This window comes from Sycon ciliatum, chromosome 7 (genome assembly GCF_964019385.1).
Source record: "Sycon ciliatum chromosome 7, ocSycCili1.1, whole genome shotgun sequence".
NCBI lineage: Eukaryota > Metazoa > Porifera > Calcarea > Leucosolenida > Sycettidae > Sycon > Sycon ciliatum.
In genome coordinates this window covers 26,615,605-26,638,104 of record NC_088649.1, presented here as the reverse complement: position 1 = coordinate 26,638,104, position 22,500 = coordinate 26,615,605, and the positions used below count along the sequence as shown (strand labels likewise).

Sequence of the window (22,500 nt, the reverse complement as noted above, 5' to 3'; positions counted from 1 at the left end):
TCCAGTGACAGGGCAAGCCGCAAATTGTGGGAGGCAGTGGAGATCAGAAACAAAGGCCCAGAGATCAACACCAGTGCTGGATGGTCATTACTCTAAAACAGTCACACCACACTGGTTATCTACAGTTGCGCGCATGTGCTGTACTGATGCGCATGCATGCTTACACCAAAGGGTAAAAACCGCGCCAAACAAAGACAAGAGTAAAATTCATTTCAGTTCAGCACAAGTAAAGAAGACAGAGATCGTTTCAAAGCAGTTTATTTCATACACACACCAGCAGGGCTTCAATATTTGTGTGGCCGCTGTCTGCTTCGATTAGGGCTTCAACACGACGTGACATTGACTCCACGTATGGGGAAACCGTGTCAGGAGCCAACAAGTCCCACACCAGGTGCAGTGCCTGTACCAGCTGGTCAGCATTCTCGCAGCGATGTGGAATTATTCTCTTCTTGTCAAATCTTGAGAAGAGCCCACACATTCTCGATTGGATTCTTGTCATGTACAACCTGACCTCCCGTACCCGTATGACTCCCGTGTATGCGGAAACCAACCTGCTTCGTGTACACCAGCTCTTGCATGAGACAGTGTGCTCGCTGGCCTACCGGTACCGGTGCCTACATTCCACCATGGAGCAGCCGCTGATCAGCGCATTATTTGGAGATTTTGTCACTCCGACTAGGGCTGGCCAAACAAGCGGCTCCCAACAACATCTGCTGCAGCTTTCATCCAGAACTCATCCCGTGCCTCTTTCTGCTGCACGCGTTTGGAACAGTCTTCCACCTGATGCGAGAAACATCACGTCCCCTCTCCAGTTCAAGGGTGTGTTGCACGCGTATTGTCTTACTGTAGCGTGACAGCAACCCCCCTCCCCTGTCTTGAGTACTAGTATGTAGTAATCCTGATGCTCTGATACATACCGAGGCTAGCTGTATGCTCAGTATCCGGCTAGCTGTATGCTCAGTCTCCGGCTAGCTGTATGCTCAGTCTCCGGCTAGCTGTATGCTCAGTCTAGACATTCTTGATCTTATCTTCTTCTTTTTTCCTTTCTCTTTTCTTTGAAATGTTTTACTGCCAGAAGTGGTCTTCATATAAGGAGGCAGACATGCCTGTTTGTTGTTCGACTTTAAATAAATCCAACCAACCAACCAACCAATGTCCGGCGAACAGGGAGGTTGAAACAGGATGTTGGGTAATCTGCTATCGAGAGAATCATGCTGTGCTTGGGTGAAGTGAATGAAAGAAATTTGGAACTGTTTTAGCATCCAACACGTGCACTCCGAACTTTTACGCGAGGTGCGTACCGTTGAGTTCATATGCACAAATCGCCAGTGATGTAATGGGAGCTGGCTTGGCGCCAATTCGCGGCGCCGCCTTCGCACTTCAGGCCGGATTTCACTGAGCGCAACTGTAGGTGACAGTATTTTCTCGAAAACACTGACATGGTCCCTTTCGTGTATTGCTCGCGAGAAACCTGTTCAGACATTTCTCAAGTTATCTGGTGACATCTGCGCTGTGCTAACTGATTACTGTACTTACTACCAACACACAGCATAGAAGTCAGTGAATGCTTGTGATCTTTCACTAGTTTTAGACATGTCATATTCATAGCACTGAGGTAACATGTGTAGTCATAGAAATATTAACACCTAAGAACACCAAATTGATGTATATAACTTCTCCTTTGCAGACTTCCACTTCATAGCATCCTGATGAGGGCAAAAACGTTGAGAATGATTCTGAGAAATGAAAATGAATTGTGAATTTGCAGTGCCCAGGGAATGAGCATGTGTGCTCACCAATTCTCTTCGAAAAAAGAAGCAGCAATAAAAAGAACTTTTTCCGGTACACACCTGGAGGTTGAACAGCTCTTCTGTTCGGCTTTGTTGTTGTTATAAAATCTCATGAAAACAGAAATGGCTAGCAGCTTTTATAGGCAACAGACCACATACGCTAACGTATTGGGATACGCTTACGTACGAGGATACGCTACAATCAAGCAAGGCAGGGAAACTACACAATGTACATCTTATCCAAGTCATGGGGTGCGTATATCGGAAAAGAGATTTTTTGCGTAGTTCTGTTATTTTGAGATGTGGCAAATGCGTAAAACACGGTATAAAGAGTATTAAGAAATTCTTCCAGGAAGTGATTATACATCTTATCAAAAATCTACTTTGTTCTCCCAGGAGTTTGCGGTCGAATAAACTTGTTCACCTACCTGCTGGGCTGTTTGACGCGACAACCGAATTAGAATTCCTGTAAGTCATGTTGTGCATGTATCGTAAAAAGGCTTTTTTTTTGGCGTTGTTCTGTTCTTTTAAGATGTGGCATCTAGGCATATGCGGATAATGCCGGCAGAAAATTGGCAGAATTCGGTACTTTTCCTTGTAAATTCCATGCATGTTTGGTATATGGATAAAGAAATTCGAGAAATTGCCCGCCATAAGGTTTGTATCGTTCTGCCAATTTCACTGCTTTTCGGGCAGAATCTGCCACCTTTTCGATGATTATCCGCCAGTGCCCAGTGGCATCTCATTGGTTGATTTGAGGTACCCTTCCCCACCCTTTATGACCGATATTGGATGCCGCTCACGAGGTGGTCGCAACCAACGTAAGCGAAAATGTGGATCTTCATCCACCCTGTACCGAAACCCGTGCAGAACGAAGAGCAGCCTTCTGTCAGATATGCTCTTCTTGCTCCTGGGTGCTATTGTCCTGATCTGTCAAGGTCTGAACTGAAAAATAGCTACAACGAGATGTGAGAGCAGTGCTTTTCTTCCCATTGCGCCTGTTGGACGAAAAATGAAAGAAAAGTTCGCTTTTATTTGTTTGCAGCGTTGACAGCCTTGCTCTGTGACGACTGTCGGCTCTCCAAAATATGAATCATGCTTTCCTACGAGTCCGAAATGTCATGTCAGTGTTTCAGGTTTACAAAACCAGAGAAAGATAGCGAAATAACAGCAGCGAAAAGTACAAGAGGACAATTCCGGTATATGGATTGATAATGACAATGACCCTCCAGACATCTGTTTCTGCGGTGTTGGTGATGTGAGTGCAGAGTTTGGATCGGCTAAGAGCGCAATGTGGCGGTGTGGTGTATTGCTCTTGATATTTCTTAACAATATCACTGTAGCCGATATATTCTTTTATCCGGTCACTCAATAGCCGTACACAACTCAATACAGAAGAAAAAAAATTCTCGTACAGATACCTCTGTATCGACCTGACGTCACTATCACATTATACTATAGTTATGCGTAAGAAAAAAACGTTCTCTTTGGCCTCAACTTCTTTGCTGTTCGGTTGGCCATTGTAGACATCGACTAGTGCGCAACATAAATCCCTAAACTGGTGACCCCACACGCTGCCCACTTCGGAGTTTTCCCGATGCGTGCCATCCCTGAGCTCTCGCCGCAGTTTCCTGCTCGTCTCCACTCTTGGGTGGCCGTCAATCGCCGGCCGGTAACGTAAAACTTGAATCTCAGCATCATCCGACACTGGATCCGCCTCTGACTGCTAAAACCCTAAAACCCTAAATTGGTGACCCCCGACATGCGCTCTTCGGAGTTCTGTTATTTTGAGATGTGGCAAATGCGTAAAACACGGTATAAAGAGTATTAAGAAATTCTTCCAGGAAGTGATTATACATCTTATCAAAAATCTACTTTGTTCTCCCAGGAGTTTGCGGTCGAATAAACTTGTTCACCTACCTGCTGGGCTGTTTGACGCGACAACCGAATTAGAATTCCTGTAAGTCATGTTGTGCATGTATCGTAAAAAGGCTTTTTTTTTGGCGTTGTTCTGTTCTTTTAAGATGTGGCATCTAGGCATATGCGGATAATGCCGGCAGAAAATTGGCAGAATTCGGTACTTTTCCTTGTAAATTCCATGCATGTTTGGTATATGGATAAAGAAATTCGAGAAATTGCCCGCCATAAGGTTTGTATCGTTCTGCCAATTTCACTGCTTTTCGGGCAGAATCTGCCACCTTTTCGATGATTATCCGCCAGTGCCCAGTGGCATCTCATTGGTTGATTTGAGGTACCCTTCCCCACCCTTTATGACCGATAATGGATGCCGCTCACGAGGTGGTCGCAACCAACGTAAGCGAAAATGTGGATCTTCATCCACCCTGTACCGAAACCCGTGCAGAACGAAGAGCAGCCTTCTGTCAGATATGCTCTTCTTGCTCCTGGGTGCTATTGTCCTGATCTGTCAAGGTCTGAACTGAAAAATAGCTACAACGAGATGTGAGAGCAGTGCTTTTCTTCCCATTGCGCCTGTTGGACGAAAAATGAAAGAAAAGTTCGCTTTTATTTGTTTGCAGCGTTGACAGCCTTGCTCTGTGACGACTGTCGGCTCTCCAAAATATGAATCATGCTTTCCTACGAGTCCGAAATGTCATGTCAGTGTTTCAGGTTTACAAAACCAGAGAAAGATAGCGAAATAACAGCAGCGAAAAGTACAAGAGGACAATTCCGGTATATGGATTGATAATGACAATGACCCTCCAGACATCTGTTTCTGCGGTGTTGGTGATGTGAGTGCAGAGTTTGGATCGGCTAAGAGCGCAATGTGGCGGTGTGGTGTATTGCTCTTGATATTTCTTAACAATATCACTGTAGCCGATATATTCTTTTATCCGGTCACTCAATAGCCGTACACAACTCAATACAGAAGAAAAAAAATTCTCGTACAGATACCTCTGTATCGACCTGACGTCACTATCACATTATACTATAGTTATGCGTAAGAAAAAAACGTTCTCTTTGGCCTCAACTTCTTTGCTGTTCGGTTGGCCATTGTAGACATCGACTAGTGCGCAACATAAATCCCTAAACTGGTGACCCCACACGCTGCCCACTTCGGAGTTTTCCCGATGCGTGCCATCCCTGAGCTCTCGCCGCAGTTTCCTGCTCGTCTCCACTCTTGGGTGGCCGTCAATCGCCGGCCGGTAACGTAAAACTTGAATCTCAGCATCATCCGACACTGGATCCGCCTCTGACTGCTAAAACCCTAAAACCCTAAATTGGTGACCCCCGACATGCGCTCTTCGGAGTTTTCATCATGCCATCCCTGAGCTCGGCTTGCCGCAGTTCCCTGCTCGCCTCAACTCTCGGGATCCCGTCAATCGCCGACTGTTGACTGTAAAACTTGAGCCTCACCATCTCGAAACTGGATCCGCCTCGGAGCTAGTGTGGCCCCTGCCGACCTCCCGGCTATTCTGTCACAGCACATCGTTCAGTCGTCTTCGCCTTTTGTATTCACCCTGGCTTCAAGCTGGAAATTGGCCACCTCCACCCCAAGTATCAGTTTGCAGGCATATGCCCGGCACAGAACTTGGAGGCAAGCATGCCTCCATCAGTCCTCGCCTTACACGGCACGCCTCGCCCAGTGTTTCCTGTACTCAGTGACTGGTACGTTGCAGCCGCCTCTTTACGCCTACATTTCCTCTTTTCTTTCTTTCCAACTCTGACACCCGCCTCTGTCATGCATCTCTCTCTTTTCCACTTTCTGCTTTCTGAGTTTTGTTTTGGTCTTTGTTGCCACGTTATCAACAAACTTCATACAGTACACGCAGCGCTCTCTTGTACATATTGTATTATATGTTTGCCTTTCCGCCTTGTACATGCCGCGCTTCCTTTCTCTTCTCTCCCTCTTTTTCTTGTTTATCGTGCTTTGCGCCTCCCGGCCTCACCAATGGCGGGGAAGTACTGTAGGAAAATGACGTCACTATCACATTAGAAGCATGCGCATGATCATAAAACATTCTCTTAGGCGTCACCTTCTTTGTTGTCCAGTTGCCCTTTGTAGCCGTCGTCTAGGGCCCGATGTAAAACCCCTGAACCTCTACCGTCTACCTCCATCAATAGAGTGATTCTACTCTACCAGGAAGCTAAAAACGAATGCAGCCTAGAAGGCGGACTGGGGTCCTGGGGACTCTCTTGGTGCTTCAATGGCTATCCGGGATGCGTAGGAATCCCCCCTAGCACGTACTGCAGCTGGCTACGATGATACTTCCTTTCACGTTGGAATTAGACGTTCTTTTACTGGAGAGCTCGAATCTCCTCTCGAAAGTCCGCAATGGCGGCTTCCTTTTTCTGTTCTTTGGAGGCTGTTAGACTTTTCAGGTCCGCAATATCTTCCACAAGAAGACGCACTGTCTCCCTCAGCTGATTCATGATCGTAAGCATCCTCATGCTGGCGGCTTGAGGGTCCATTGGTAGCCCAGTCTGTATTGTTAATCGATCATTTGGCTGGATTTTTTTCCCGGAGTGCTCCGACGAACTGACCTCGGCTGAGGCTGGCCAAGACCACATTGTTGGCCCTTGCTAGGCTTTCCGGCCCTAGCTATCCAGAACATCAACATCTATGGTAGCCATACTCTCCTTGGGAGAGCAGGGAATTGGACGTAAAAGAACCTACAACTGCGCAGGGGAACGACGAAAACGAGTTCATGAGCCTTCGAAGTTGGAAGGTATTTGCCTTGCGCCTTGGAGAAGTGCTCGAGCTGGATGTCTGGTTGCTGAATGTCTCAGTACTCCTTGTCAGGTTTGTGCCATTTTTTGTACTCGCTGATTGTATATGATCTGGTTACGTTGTTGGCCATTAGCAAGCCGTGAAACGTCAACGCGCACGAGAACGAGTTCTTCGGAACACACGTGAAAAACGCGTAATTTAGGATAAGATTCTCACGTTTACAACCTGCCTACACGAGTCGGCTGCTTTCCAGTTTCTAACAGTTTTCTGATGTTTTATACTGGCGACAGTGTGTTGCGAAACTTTTTCTTGAGAACAATTCTCAGCCTAACTGACTTTTACCCGAATGCGACTGAAAGAAACCCCATGACAGCCATCATAGCGCCGATGGATTGTTGCAGTAAAGGGTTCTGTTCACGAGGTCCATGCCCAAACATTCTCAGAATGACTTTACAATGGAGCAAGCCAGTTGAGAATATTTAAAAAATGTACATTTCAGAGCAGTAGACAAAAATGAGAGAGCACGTGTGAACAAGTCTAATTGCTGAGCACTGTGGTTACCCTCGATCCTGTTCTGTATCCTGTTAGTAATGGCTATGATTAAAACCAATGGTCCTACTGTGTTAGGTCTGGTCCTAAGTGCCAAAACACAGCATTACTAAGGTTCGTACAGTTATTGTAATAATCAAGGAACAGAAAGACGAGGAAAAGGAGCTCAGATTCTCGGACCTAGTTCAGCACAGCAAGCATGCAAAACCAGCCACGAGCTTGCGCCTTATCACATCACGTAACCAGCAATCGCCCCCCCAAGATTTTTTTGGGGGGTATAAAATTATAAGCAAAGAGGCAGTCTAATTTGGCGCCGACAGATATAGAGGTAGCTGTTGACAATACAACGGCAGGATAATGCAAAAATAAAAAGTTCAAACAAACAAACAAGCATTGCACACACGAGAGAGCTTGAAAGCTCAGGGCCCTGCGCTATGCTTTTTTGCCTTGACCTAGGGATGTTATAATTTTTTTCATTTCTCCTATTTTGTTAAGATATGACCTGGATTCGACCCCGCACTATCGCCCTGCATGCATCACCCGATACACTTCGCATACATACTACTTCTTCCAAGTTGCTTCACGTTATGATCTTGCATTTGAAAGCCCTACTTGAATATCGTGGCCAGCTCTTTGCGGCCAGCCGTCTTTCATGGTGCGGTACGATACGGGACGATCGAGGGTAATACACCGTCTACCACATTGATGACCTAGGCAAAAAAAGCATAGGGATGACAGTTTTCAATTCTCCTAATTTGTTTAGGCATAACCTGGGATTCGAACCCGCGCTATTGCCCTATATGCATTCCGCCATACACTTCGCATTCATACTCATTCTTCCAAGTTGCTTCATGTTATCATCTTGCATTTGAAAGCCCTATTTGAATATTGTGTCCAGCTGTTTGTGGCCAACTGTGATTGATGGTACGGTACGGTACGGGACAGATACGGGATAGCGCCAGGCGTGACACAAACAAAAAAACAAACGAGAGAGCTTGGAAGCTCAGGGCCCTACGCTATGCTTTTTTGTCTTGATGACGTAGACAAAAAAGAATAGGGATGTTATAAATTCTTATAAGTTTCTACTTTTTTGTTTTTAGACATATTAAACCTGGGATTCGAACCCGCACTATCGCCCTGCATGCATCCCCCGATACACTTGGCATACATACTAATTCTTCTAAGTTGCTTCACGTTATGATCTTGTATTTGAAAGCCCTATTTGAATATGCATTGTGGCCAGCCGTCTTTGATTGTACAGTACGGTACGGGATATGTACGGGACAGGTACGGGACAGGTACGGTCGAGGGTAATACCACCTTGATGACGGCAAAAAAAGAAAAGGGATGTTATAAATTTTTCAATTATCCCATTTTTTCAGGCATTACCTGGGATTCGAACTCACACTATCGCCTTACATGCATTCCCCCATACACTTCGCATTCATACTCATTCTTCCAAGTTGCTTCACGTTATGATCTTGCGTTTGAAAACCCTATTTGAATATTGCGGCCAGCTGTATGTGGCCAGCTGTGTTTGATGGTACGGTACGGTACGGGACAGATACGGCATAGCGCCAGTCGTGACACAAACACACAAACACAGAAACAAACAAACAAACACCAAATTAAAGCTGTGTGGACCCTGGCTAGCGCCAGACGCTACTGAAGTAACGTCTTCTGCATAGCTACGGCAATAAATACCAAATTAAAGCTGTGTGGACCCTGGCTAGTGCCAGACGTTACTGAAGTAACACCTTCTGCATAGCTATGGCAATAAATACCAAATTAAAGCTGTGTAGACCCTGGCTAGTGCCAGACGTTACTGAAGTAACATCTTTTGCATAGCTACGGGAATAAATACCAAATTAAAGCTGTGTGGACCCTGGCTAGTGCCAGACGTTACTGAAGTAACATCTTCTGCATAGCTACGGCAATAAATACCAAATTAAAGCTGTGTGGACCCTGGCTAGTGCCAGACGTTACTGAAGTAACATCTTCTGCATAGCTACGGGAATAAATACCAAATTAAAGCTGTGTGGACCCTGGCTAGTGCCAGACGTTACTGAAGTAACATCTTCTGCATAGCTACGGCAATAAATATACTTATAACAGTTACTGGAGCTTCCGGAATAGTCCATGAGAGCTGAGCTATAGATCGAGGTAGGAATGACAGATAAAGCCAGCCAATATTGCATATCGTTGGGGGATTAGATCAGATCGGAAGAGAAACCATGCAAATGTTTCAATGAATTCAACGAAAACAATCTTATGTGAAGACTGTTCGTCATGACCTACACGTAGAATATTCATCTGGCCCAGAAATGTCCACTTCCTACACTCAGGCCGCATCACATCAAAGTAACAGGACAAGCAATACATACTCAAAGGCAATAGTACAGATACTTAGCAGTTCTCAATCAAGCGCTTGGGCGCGGAGACATGTCGGTCGGAGCGACGCAAGGGTGCCGGTGCAACAACACTGGGAGACGTCTCGACTCCAAAGGCGTCTGCTGCTGGGGCTAGCGTAACATCCGGCCTGACAGTGCTACTGTTGCTGCTAGCGTCCGGAAGTGGTAGAGGAGAATCTAGTACTGTCGGCGGGTCACTGGTCGGTGTAGGCAGCTGTGCGACAACCGCCTGGTCCGCAGAAGAAGAAACGGGGACTTGGCCAAACTACACCGCCCGCGGTCGTAGTTCTTCCCTATGGCGCTTCCTGACGACATCATCCAGCTGTACTCCGAAACTGTGAGGGCTGTGGACATGCACTACAGTAGCTGGTACTCAAGTTGCTCTACAACCAAAGTTAAGGGCAAACACAGCGTCACCGGTGTTAAACTTTGGCGTAGTCAAGCTCTCCTGGTACACCTTGACCTGCCGACGACTCTCAGACTGCCGCAATGCACTGAGCCGGATTCTCGGTTGCCGGCCCATTAACCGGCGTCTTCCCACTGGTGGTCGGCGTTGTTCGATGCGCTAAGAGAAACCGGTCGAGCCTGACGTTGAGTGGTTCACCAGTATTTGACATTTCTTTCATCTTCTGCTTGAAGACGCCAACGTAGCGTTCGGCGAGGCCATTAGTTGCTGGATGACCTGGCGCCGTTGTTGTGTGTAGCATGCCATTGCCATCCAGGAACGCCTGGAATTCCGCACTCGTGAACTGACTGCCGTTATCTGTAACCAAGTGCTCAGGCAAACCAAACACAGAAAACAGATGGCGTAAAGCAGAAATCGTGGTCGCACTGGTTGCATGAGCCATGGGTATTACATCCAAGTACTTAGAGTAAGCATCTACCACCACCAAGAACATTTTCCCCAGAAATGGCCCGGCAAAATCAATGTGTATCCTTTTCCATGGACCCGTAGGCCATGACCAAACACCGGGTTTTGCCGGTGGGCATTTGGCACTCTCTAGGCATTGCAAACACGCATTGACTTTAGATTCTATATCCTGGTCAATATCGGGCCACCACAGGTAGCGCCGGGCCACTTGCTTCATTTTCACCATGCCAAAATGCTCTGCATGCAGATCTCGTAGCAAGAGCATTCGAAGTGAGTTAGGAATCACCACCCGGTTGTCCCATAACAAGATATCATTCTCCACAGACAATTCCATTCTCTTGCTAGCATATGCCTTGAGGTATTCCTCAATTTCAGCAGGCCACCCATTAACCGTATAGCGAATTACATTAGCCAATACAGAATCCTTTGCCGATTCTGCTCTCACCACAGCCGCTTTTATTATTGAGTCGTTCTCGATAAGCAAGACCTGTACCGTGACGGTCTCCTCCTCGCTCGGTGACACAGATTGCATTGGTTGTCACGAGAGAAAATCCGCATGGACTTTTTCTTTCCCCGCGAGATACTGCGTTTCGTAATCATATGCCGCCAGTTGCAATGTCCATTTCTTGATTCAATTAGAGGCGAGAGTGGGGACATCCTCGTGATTTCCCAGTAACTTCAAGAGTGGCCGATGATCGGTGACCATTATGAACTCTCTACCGAGTAGGTACTGGCGAAATTTGGTCACTCCGAACACCACAGCCAATGCTTCTCTTTCAATTTGAGCATAGCGTGACTCTGCTGCGGTCAGCTTACGCGACATGAATGCGATCGGTCGTAATTCGCCATTCTCCTGCTTGTGCAGTAGGACTGCGCCAAGGCCCACTCCCGAAGCATCCACTTGCAACACTGTTGGCCTTTGTAAATCATAGTGTGCCAGTAGGGCTTCTGAACACATAGCATCTTTCAATTTGCCAAAAGCTTGCTCGTGAGTGGTCTCCCAGTGCCATTTCCCACCCTTTTTCAAGAGGTCGTACAAAGGAGCTGCAATTTCTGCGAAATGAGGCACAAACTTCCGCACGAAATTTGCAGAACCGATGAAAGATTGCAATTCGGCAACATTCTGTGGTGGTTTGGCCATTTTCAGTGCCTGTATCCTGGCTGTTGAAGGGGAGACGCCCTGCCCACTGATCGTGTGACCTAAGTAGGAGAGTGCCTCAGCCATGTAACAGAATTTCTCCGGATTCAATTTGAAACCTTTCTCATCCAGTCGATGGAGTACCCGGTCCACGTTTTCCTCATGGATTTCATCATTTTCCCCGGTACACAGCACATCATCAATGTACCCGCCGCTGCCTGGTAGCGCAACCAAGGTTTCTTCCATTACCCTTTGGAAAATGTATACGGCACTGTGGAAACCAAACGGTAAGCGTTTGTACTGGTACAGGCCCTGAATTGTGTTGATGGTGGTGTATTTCCTGCTTTCCGGTGCTACCTCTAGCTGGTGGTATGCTTGGGACAAGTCGAGTTTGGTAAACTTCCCTCCCGGGCCCAACTTGTGCAACAATTCCTCGAGGGTGGGGAGTGGGTACTGTTCACATTCTGAATGCTTGTTAATAGTCCCTCCTGGTTTCTCTAATTGCACCGTTGGTGAGGCCCATTCGGAATGTGTCCCTTTCTCAATCAAACCATCAGCCTCGAGTTTGTTCAACGCGTCGATGAACCCTGTCGAATTGCTAGAAGTACTGGTCTTGCTCGTTTGCAGACTGGTTGTTCATCTGACACGTGCAGCTTTACTTGCACCCCTTGCACCGTACCCACAGTGGAGTTGTCAAACAGATTCGGGTATTTCTTAACGAAATCGGTAGTGGATTGCCCGCCAGTGCCCACTTTGAATATAGATTTCCATGGCAAAGTAAATCTGGACAAGACATCCCGGCCTAAGAGAGAAGGACCATCACATTCAGTAACTCTGACCAGAACATTCTCCTCTTCACCACCCAAAGCCATTTTCATTTCGATTTCACCCAGACATTTGATTGGATTTCCTGTGTATGTAGATAGGGTGATGTTGGATGGTACCAGCTCAGACAAGGAGCCATTGCATTTCAGAAAATCATTCTTTCCTAGCAGTGTGACGGTGCTACCCGTATCAATTTCCAAGTGCACCTTGACCCCATTTAGCTCGACAGGCGTAGTGTACGGTGCTACAGCTCTGTCACTCATGGTGGCATTCACATTCAACATCGGTACAGAGTCATTACAAGGAACACGCTCACTGGGGTTTGATGTTGTCCCGACATGCGTCCCGACATGCTTGACGGACCTGGCCGCTTTCTTCTTTAGGCAGGCTCGTTCGATGTGTCCCAGTTTGCCGCAAGCACGACACTTCGCAGATTTGAAGTGGCACTCATCCGGTCGATGTCCCAGCTTGTCACAGCGGAAACAGGGCTTGTCAGATTTGAACGTGGTGTTGTCGGCGAGCCCCGGCTCTCCGCGTACTGCCTGAAACTACGTTGAAAACGTCTCAGACTCGCGGGCAGCTGTCTCATGAGCCGTGGCCATGTCGACAACCTGCTGAAATGTTGTCGTCTCCTCAGCCTTCGCCAGGATTTCCTTCGTCGTGCTGGTAGAACCGATCGCAGTGATGAACTGGTCACGCAAGGCCCTGTCGAGATAAGCTTCAAACTTGCAGTCCATGGCTGCCCGTTTCAATCGAGCCGCGAACATGATCGCAGACTTGCCCTCCTTCTGCAGGGTTTTCTGAAATTGATAGGTGGCAGCAACTACACTGATCTTGGGCTTGAAATAATCACAGAGGAGCTTCAGCAGCTCTTCGAACTTCTTCTGTCCTGGTTTATCTGGGAGGCACAAATTCTTCAATGTGGAATAAACCTGACCGGATAGTTGACTAATCAGCACGGCGCACTTTTTCTTGTCTGCCGCTGCCTGTACTGTCTCGGTTGCATCGTCTGCAACTTGGCCAATGTCATTAGCCAGAAAATGAAAATTGAGTCTCTCTGCATACTCGTCAAAATCCCCAGTTTCGAAAATTTCTAATCTGGAGTTGCGTCCTACCATCTTCGTCGCCAATTTTTATCTCTGGCCCTAAGGGCCCACACACAGCAATACTCAGGTTCGTACAGTTATTGTAATAATCAAGGAACAGAAAGACAAGCAAAAGAGAGCTCACATTCTCGGACCTAGTCCAGCACAGCAAGCATGCAAAACCAGCCACGAGCCCGGGCGCGCATGCGCGCCTTATCACCTCACGTACACAGCAAACCTGCTTCGTGTACACCAGCTCTTGCGTTAGACAGTGTGCTTGCTGGTCTACCGGTACCGGTGCCTACTTTCCACCATGGAGCAGCCGCTGATCAGCGCATTATTTGGAGATTTCGTCACTCCGACTAGGGCTGGCCAAACGCTCGGCTCCCAACAACATCTGCTGCAGCTTCCATCCAGAACTCATCCCGTGTCTCTTTCTGCTGCACGCGTTTGGAACAGTCTTCCACCTGATGCGAGAAACATCACGCCCCCTCCAGTTCAAGGGTGTGTTGCACGCGTATTGTCTTACTGTAGCGACTATCTTCTTCTTTTTTCCTTTCTCTTTTCTTTAAAATGTTTTATTGCCAGAAGTGGTCTTCATATAAGGAGGCAGACATGCCTGTTCGTTGTTCGACTTTAAATAAATCCAACCAACCAACCAATGTCCGGCGAAGAGGGAGGTTGAAACAGGATGTTGGGTATTCCGGTATCGAGAAGATCCTGCTGTGCTTGAGTGAAGTGAATGAAAGAAATTTTGAACTGTTTTTAGTATGCAACACGTGCACTCCGAACTTTTACGCGAGGTGCGTACCGTTGAGTTCATACACACAAATCGCCAGTGATGTAATGGGAGCTGGCTTCGCGCCAATTCGCGGCGCCGGCTTTGCATTTCGGGCCGTATTTCACCGCGCAACGGTAGGTGACAATATTTTCTGGAAAACACTGACATGGTCACTTTCGTGTATTGCTCGCGAGAAACCTGTTCAGACATTACTCAAGTTATCTGGTGACATCTGCTCTGTGCTATCTAATTACTTACTACCAACACACAGCATAGAAGTCAGTGAAAGCTTGTGATCTTTCATTAGTTTTAGACATGTCATATTCCTAGCACTGAGGTAACATGTGTAGTCATAGAAATATTAACAGCTAATGTTGGGAAGGCCGTCGTGGCCATGTGTTTTTTTATGATGTATTTACTATTTAAATAACCGATGAGGAGACAACAGTCGTAAAATAGCAATGAAAAATATCAATTGTGCACTCATAACCATGTATAAACAATTGAAATGAAACAATTCCAGAACCGTTTCGTGTGACCATCATCAGTGGAACATCGTCACATAGTAGGAATCACTAAAACAACCAGTTATATAGCTAGAGTAAAATGAAAAGAAGCTGCTACCATTCTCAGATACACTGCAAAGGTTCACACTACACGCGTTATGCATAACCGCTAGCTGTGCTGCATTCTCACTCTTCTTTTCATATTACTCTAGCTATATAACTGGTTGTTTTAGTGATTCTTACTATGTGACGATGTTCCACTGGTGATGGTCACACGAAAACGTTCTGGAATTGTTTCATTTTAATTGTTTATACATGGTTATGAGTGCACAATTGATATTTTTCATTGCTCTTTACTATTTATTCAATATTTCTCTTAGGATGTGAAATATGAAATGTCTCAGAAATTCAGTTTATTTTGGAACGCAATTTCGCGTACATGTGGTGATTAAGCCTACACTTAGTTCACGAGTCATTTCGTGGGTTGTTTGTTTCTTGCGTTGCACAGTGCGAGACAAGAATTTGCACAACTGCAAAAGAGTATTGACGTTGACTCTCAAAATGATTCTTGGTCGCCTTTTGTTTGTTTCTTCTAAGTTAGTTTTGACAAAGGGACATGTATTTTCGTTTTGTCTTTTCTCGCAGTGTTTCCTTTCATTTCTAAGCCGCGACGCCGTCGTGTACTGCGGTACGACGGGTCACGTGCTGCCAACCTACTGCATTCTTTATTCACCAGTTTTCACGGCTACACTGCATGCATTGTATAATGACTCATAATTATGTTTTGCTCGGCGCTGAATCCCGTACTAGTGTAGGGCTTTTTCAGAGTTTGCTTTCGGTGAGGCTCGGCAAGTTTGGTTCTTCGAAAGGAAGAGAAATATCTATTTTACTACCACGAAGTCTTCCCGTTGCGTGTGAGAACCTGCATGACACCTAAGAACACCAAATTGATGTATATAACTTCTCCTTTGCAGACTTCCACTTCATACAGCATCCTGATGAGGGCAATTTGCCAAAAACGTTGAAAATTATTCTGAGAAATGAAAATGAGTTGTGAATTTGCAGTGCCCAGGGAATGAGCATGTGTGCTCACCAATTCTCTTTGAAAAAAGAAGCGACGATAAAAAGAACTTTCTCCGGTACACACCTGGAGGTTGAACAGCTCTTCTGTCCGGCTTTGTTGTTGTTCTAAAATCTCATGAAAACAGAAATGGCCAGCAGCTTTTATCGGCAACAGACCACATACGCTACCGTATGGGGATACGCTAACGTACGAGAATACCCCCGTATATTCTCTATTATAAGCGCCGTGCTTATATTTTTTCAACACCCCTCTACCCCGTGCTTATATTGGAGACCGAGCTTATATTGGAGACTGCGCTTATATTTTTTCAACCAATACAATCCATACAGAGCAAGGAGAAATACATGCTAGATATCATGCATGCAGCATTGATTTCCACCAAGACCGTGCTAGTAATAGAGACTGTGCTTATAATGTTTCGAAAGGTGCTCACAGTTTGCTAGTATTAGAGACTGTGCTAGTAATGGAGACCTGCGCTTATAATAGAGAATATACGGTACGTTACAAGCAAGGCAGGGATACTACACAATGTACATCTTATCCAAGTCATGGGGTGCATATATCGGAAAAGAGATTTTTTGCGTAGTTCTGTTATTTTGATATGCGGTAAATGTGTATAGCACGGTATAAAGAGTATTAAGAGATTCTTCCAGGAAGTGATATTCATCCTATCAAAAATCTACGTTGTTCTCCCAGAGTTTTGTGGGATAATAAACTTGTTGACCTACCTGCTGGGCTGTTTGACGCAACAACCAATTTGAGAAAAGTGTAAGTCATGTTGTGCATGTATCGTAAAAAGGCTTTTTTTTTGGCGTTGTTCTGTTCTTTTAAGATGTGGCGAATGGGATTTCGGGATGTGGCATCGAGGCATATGCGGATCATGCCGGCAGAAAATTGGCAGAATTCGGTATTTTTTCTTGTAAATTTCATGCATGTTTGGTATGGGGATAAAGAAATGGAGCAAAATTCGAGAAATTGCCCGCCATAAGGTTTGTATCGTTCTGCCAATTTCACTGCTTTTCGAGCAGAATCTGCCACCTTTTCGATGATTATCCGCCAGTGCCCAGTGGCATCTCGTTGGTTGATCTTAGGTACCCTTCCCCACCCTTTATGACCGATACCTGATGACGCTCACGAGTTGGTCGCAACCAACGTAAGCGAAAATGTGGATCTTCATCCACCCTGTACCGAAACCCGTGCAGAACCAAGAGCAGCCTTGTATCAGATACAGTTGTATGTAGACAGCTACGAAGGACCATCCATCTGCTAAGGATGATCATGGCCACTGCAGGTAGCCATGGAGTTTTGACATCATGGCGAAGCTTCGGCACGCTAGCTGCTATTGCTATTCATTTTCCACTCTTCTTGCTCCTGGGTGCCATTGTCCTGATCTGTCAAGGTCTGAACTGAAAAAATAGCTACAACGAGATGTGAGGGCAGTGCTTTTCTTCCCATTGCGCCTGGTGGACGAAGAAATGAAAGAAAAGTTCGCCCTTATTTGTTTGCAGCGTTGACAGCCTTGCTCTGTGACGACTGTCGGCTCTCCAAAATATTATTCATGCTTTCCTACGATTCCGAAATGTCATGTTAGTGTTTCAGGTTTACAAAACCAGCGAAAGATAGCGAAATAACAGCAGCGAAAAGTACAAGAGGACAATTCCGGTATATGGATTGATATTGACAATGACCCTCCAGATATCTGTTTCTGTGGTGTTGGTGATGTGAGTGCAGAGTTTGGATCGGCTAAGAGCGCAATGTGGCTGTGTGGTCAGGTGTATTGCTCTTGATATTTCTTACCAATATCACTGTAGCCGATATATTCTTATATCCGGTCACTCAATAGCCGATACAGACTGTAGTTGTACACAACTCAATACAGAAGAAAAAAAATCCGCGTACAGATACCTCTGTATCGACCTGACTTCACTATCACATTATAGTCGTGCGTAAGAAAAAATCGTTCTCTTTGGCCTCAACTTCTTTGTTGTTCGGTTGGCCATTGTAGCCGTCGACTAGAGCGCAACATAAAGCCCTGAACTGATGACCCCACACGCTGCCCACTTCGGAGTTTGCCCGATGCGTGCCATCCCTGAGCTCCCGCCGCAGTTTTCTGTTCGTTTCAACTCTTGGGTTGCCGCCAATCGCCGGCCGGCAACATAAAACTTGAATCTCAGTATCATCCGACACTGGATCCGCCTCGGACTGCTAAAACCCTAAAACCCTAAATTGGTGACCCCGACATGCGCTCTTCGGAGTTTTCATCATGCCATCCCTGAGCTCGGCTTGCCGCAGTTCCCTGCTCGCCTCAACTCTCGGGATCCAGTCAATCGCCGACTGTTGACTGTAAAACTTGAGCCTCACCATCTCGAAACTGGATCCGCGTCAGAGCTAGTACGGCCCCTGCCGACCTCCGGGCCCACCTGGATAACCCGCTATCCTGTCACAGCACATCGTTCAGTCGTCTTCGTCTTTTGTATTCATCCTGGCCTCAAGCTGGAAATTGGCCACCTCCACCCCAAGTATCAGTTTGCAGGCATATGCCCGGCACAGGACTTGGAGGTACGCACGCCTCCATGAGTCCTCGCCTCCCACGGCACGCCTCGCCCCAGTGTTTCCTGTACTCAGTGACTGGTACGTTGCAGCCGCCTCTTACATGATAACACTCCTCTGTCACGCGTACATTCCCTCTTTTCTTTCTTTCCAACTCTGACACCCGCCTCTGTCATGCATCTCTCTCTTTTCCACTTTCTGCTTTCTGAGTTTTGTTTTGGTCTTTGTTGCCACGTTATCAACAAACTTCATACACGCAGCGCTCTCTTGTACATATTGTGTTCTATTTTTGCCTTTCCGCCTTGTACATGACGCGCTTCCTTTCTTTTCTCTCTTTTCCTTGTTTATCGTGCTTCGCGCCTCCCGGCCTCACCAATGGCGGGGGAGTACTGTAGCAGAATGACGTCACTATCACATTATAAGCATGCGCACAATCATAAAACATTCTCTTAGGCGTCACCTTCTTTGTTGTCCAGTTGGCCTTTGTAGCCCGTCGTCTAGGGCCCGACGTAAAACCCCTGAACCTCTACCGTATTCCTCCATCAATAGAGTGATTCTACTCTACCAGGAAGCTAAAAACGAACGCAGCCTAGAAGGCGGACTGGGGGGGGGGGAGGGGTGCTGGGGACTCTCTTGGTGCTTCAATGGCTATCCGGGATGCATAGAAATCCCCCCTAGCACGTACTGCAGCTGGCTCCAATGATTATTCCTTTCACGTTGGAATTAGACGTTCTTTTCCTGGAGAGCCCGAATCTCCTCTCGAAAGTCCGCAATGGCGGCTTCCTTTTTCTGTTCTTTGGAGGCTGTTAGACTTTTCAGGTCCGCAATATCTTCCACAAGAAGACACACTGTCTCCCTCAGCTGATTCATGATCGTAAGCATCCTGGTGCTGGCGGCTTGAGGGTCGGTCCATTGGTAGCCCAGTCTTTAATGCTACTCGATCATTTGGCTGAATTTTTTTCCCGGAGTGCTCCGACGAGCTGAACTCGGCTGAGGCTGGCCAAGTTCACATTGTAGGCCCTTGCTAGGCTTTCTGTCCCTAGCTATCCTGAATACCAAAATCTATGGTAGCCATACTCTCCCTGGGAGAGCAGGGAATTGGACATAAAAGAACCTACCACTGCGGAGGGGAACGACGAAAACGATTTCATACCCCAGGGGCTGCTGTGGCTGTCTACGTCAGCAAGAACATCTGGCGTGTCGTTGACGTACCACCACCACCACCACCACCACCACCACCACCACCACCACCACCACCACCACCACCACCACCACCACCACCACCACCACCACCACCACCACCACCACCACCACCACCACCACCACCACCACCACCACCACCACCACCACCACCACCACCACCACCACCACCACCACCACCACCACCACCACCACCACCACCACCACCACCACCACCACCACCACCACCACCACCACCACCACCACCACCACCACCACCACCACCACCACCACCACCACCACCACCACCACCACCACCACCACCACCACCACCACCACCACCACCACCACCACCACCACCACCACCACCACCACCACCACCACCACCACCACCACCACCACCACCACCACCACCACCACCACCACCACCACCACCACCACCACCACCACCACCACCACCACCACCACCACCACCACCACCACCACCACCACCACCACCACCACCACCACCACCACCACCACCACCACCACCACCACCACCACCACCACCACCACCACCACCACCACCACCACCACCACCACCACCACCACCACCACCACCACCACCACCACCACCACCACCACCACCACCACCACCACCACCACCACTGACAACGTTGACTTTATTTGATAACAAACTGGGTGCCGGAATGAAGAATTCAAAAAACGGTGGCAAAGAAGGCAATGGTGACAAATCCAATCAAGTATATCGTAGATAGGAAAATCAAATCAAATAAATATGAAAATTCAATAAGAAAATAAAATAAAAGAATCAAGTCAACTATCGAATACCAAAACAAAGAGTAAACCCGCATCCGAAAACACCATCCAAGCAGCACCGTTTACCCAACTCATTCAACAACCAAGACAAGAGAAAACCAGATAAGGTACACAAAGTCAACCATCAAATGAGCCAGAGCACGCTAAAATATGACCACAGACCAAAAAATTCGATTTCCAGTTTTTGTTTAAAAATGATCTAACACACCTAATGTTCACTGTCTGAAAGTTTTGGATTGATCGGACATGTCTAAGTGTTGCTACAATGGTATTATATGCAGCACTGTTGAAACGGCGAAATTCTATGTACAGCAATGGGATTGTCATTTTTGCACACAATTGATATGCCCCTTGGTTTATCCTTTCCGGGTCAATTCCTCTGTCCAGGGTCTTATAGCATGAGCTGACAGGTACTCAGCCACATCAAAAATGTCTATAGGCAGCTGAGCTGGGTGTCCGAAATACCTCCTGTTTGGAGCACCACTGGAGAACCGCCAGCGAAAACACGGTCAACATCAGACTAATAAGATGGCGGAAGAAGTTGGCACTCCACGTCCTCTCCATCACACTCCACCTGTACTTTCAGATATACAGTATACACTGCTACACACATACTTGACGTTGCACTCATATTCCCCACACCAAAGCCCATCTGCACACGGTTTTCTCCGCTCACCAGAGAGTACTGCTTTCGCTGCATACTACTCATGCTAGCGATGTTCCGCATAAGGGTACTCAAAATTATCGACTTGAGCAAGTTGAGGTAGCAGCAGAGTCCAGTGATTGTTTTTGCACTTGCAACCAATACTGGCATTGTCCCGGATATGTGCAGCGATGTCCATTCTGGCCAAATCATCGGCCGACTCACCTCCCAAGTCAGTGTCGATGCCAATCGCTTGCCAGGTTGTCATCAGAGTAGAATTCCTCGTCACTGCAGATCGTGGGACTACCAGCATCAATTCTTTTTACGCTCGATGAAAGTGTCGCCCTCAAATGACTCGTCGCTGTAGCCATCATCGTCTTCCTTCTGTTTCCGACTCGAATCCTCCAAATATTTTATCCTGCGCATGGAGTGCGATGATGTCGTCTTCTTCCGCTCCGCAGTACATTACTACTACTAGGCTCTTCTGTCGATACATCGATGACGATCAGTTTTAGGCGACTCAGCGCAACATGGAATGCAAATTCTAACAAATAAACTTACTTGCAACAAAGAATTGCATCCGGAACAGTCCAGTCGACCGAGGAGAACAACAACAGCGACTCGCGTTGCACTGCACTTCGTATTTTTTGCCGCGGAATTCAAATCGCGATTATCTCGACTTTTTCAAAAAAAGCTGTGGTCATGTTTTAGCGCGCTCGGGCTCAAATCATGACCAACATATAATAGCAAAATTGCTACAACAAAAATACAGACAATATCATGAAACAGTTAGGTCAGGCATGCTAAACAGCCAGGTGAGCACGGGCCCTGCACTCCACCACAAAACCGCCATGACCAGCACCCACGAGCCTTCGGCGGCACGAGTGCCGTGACCCCCGCAGACAAGTTATTTGCCAGCGAATCAGGCACACACTGATCCGGGCACGAAGCTGGCGCATGATCAGTGAGTAGGGGAGATTTCGGTTCCTCTCACTGATTTGAGCTGCTAACGACTTCATGAATATTGACGCCTCCGGCGCACACTGCCCATTGGTGGCGAAAACCAACGGCGTGAACGAACCGCGGTTGACGTTGTTGATCCGGCTCGAGTACTGGCGCTTCTTCTGCCTCTCGTTGTCAGACAACTGGCTCGCTACTCCCGAACGCGACAGCAAAGACGGCCTTAGGTGGGTAACCCGAACATCAAAGAAGGCGTTTTGCTGTCGCGTCCGCGAGCCTGTATGTCTGCACGAGCGGCATCAGCTCTAATACCCGAGACCGTCTCACCATCAAGAGGCAGCAGAACAGGCTCCAACTCGACATCACACGCCACCTCGGACATGGCACTAGCCAGCAGGTCCCGAACCTCGTTGTGACGTTGCGTTGGGTACCCGCCACAGGGGCATGTCATAGCGTGGTGGCTTGTCATGTCTTTGCCACACACGCATGATGCTGGCAAACCTTCCAAGGGAAGGCCATATCGTAGGCCCACAGCATCACGGAAATCCGTCCTGCTGAAAACTAGTACTACTACTTCTACTACTACTACTACTACTACTACTACTACTACTACTACTAC

General features: G+C 47.2%; 1 protein-coding gene across 1 annotated transcript in view; it reads left to right on the top strand.

The window, feature by feature from the left end:
- Positions 1 to 2,037: 2,037 nt before the first annotated feature.
- Positions 2,038 to 22,500, top strand: part of LOC135821758 (carboxypeptidase N subunit 2-like) — a 43,052-nt gene continuing 22,589 nt past the window's right edge. The window contains exons 1-4 of the mRNA XM_065334756.1: positions 2,038 to 2,042; positions 2,187 to 2,258; positions 3,679 to 3,750; positions 16,427 to 16,498. Coding sequence (XP_065190828.1) covers positions 2,038 to 2,042; positions 2,187 to 2,258; positions 3,679 to 3,750; positions 16,427 to 16,498 — 221 coding nt within the window. The remainder of the gene's footprint in view (positions 2,043 to 2,186; positions 2,259 to 3,678; positions 3,751 to 16,426; positions 16,499 to 22,500) is intronic.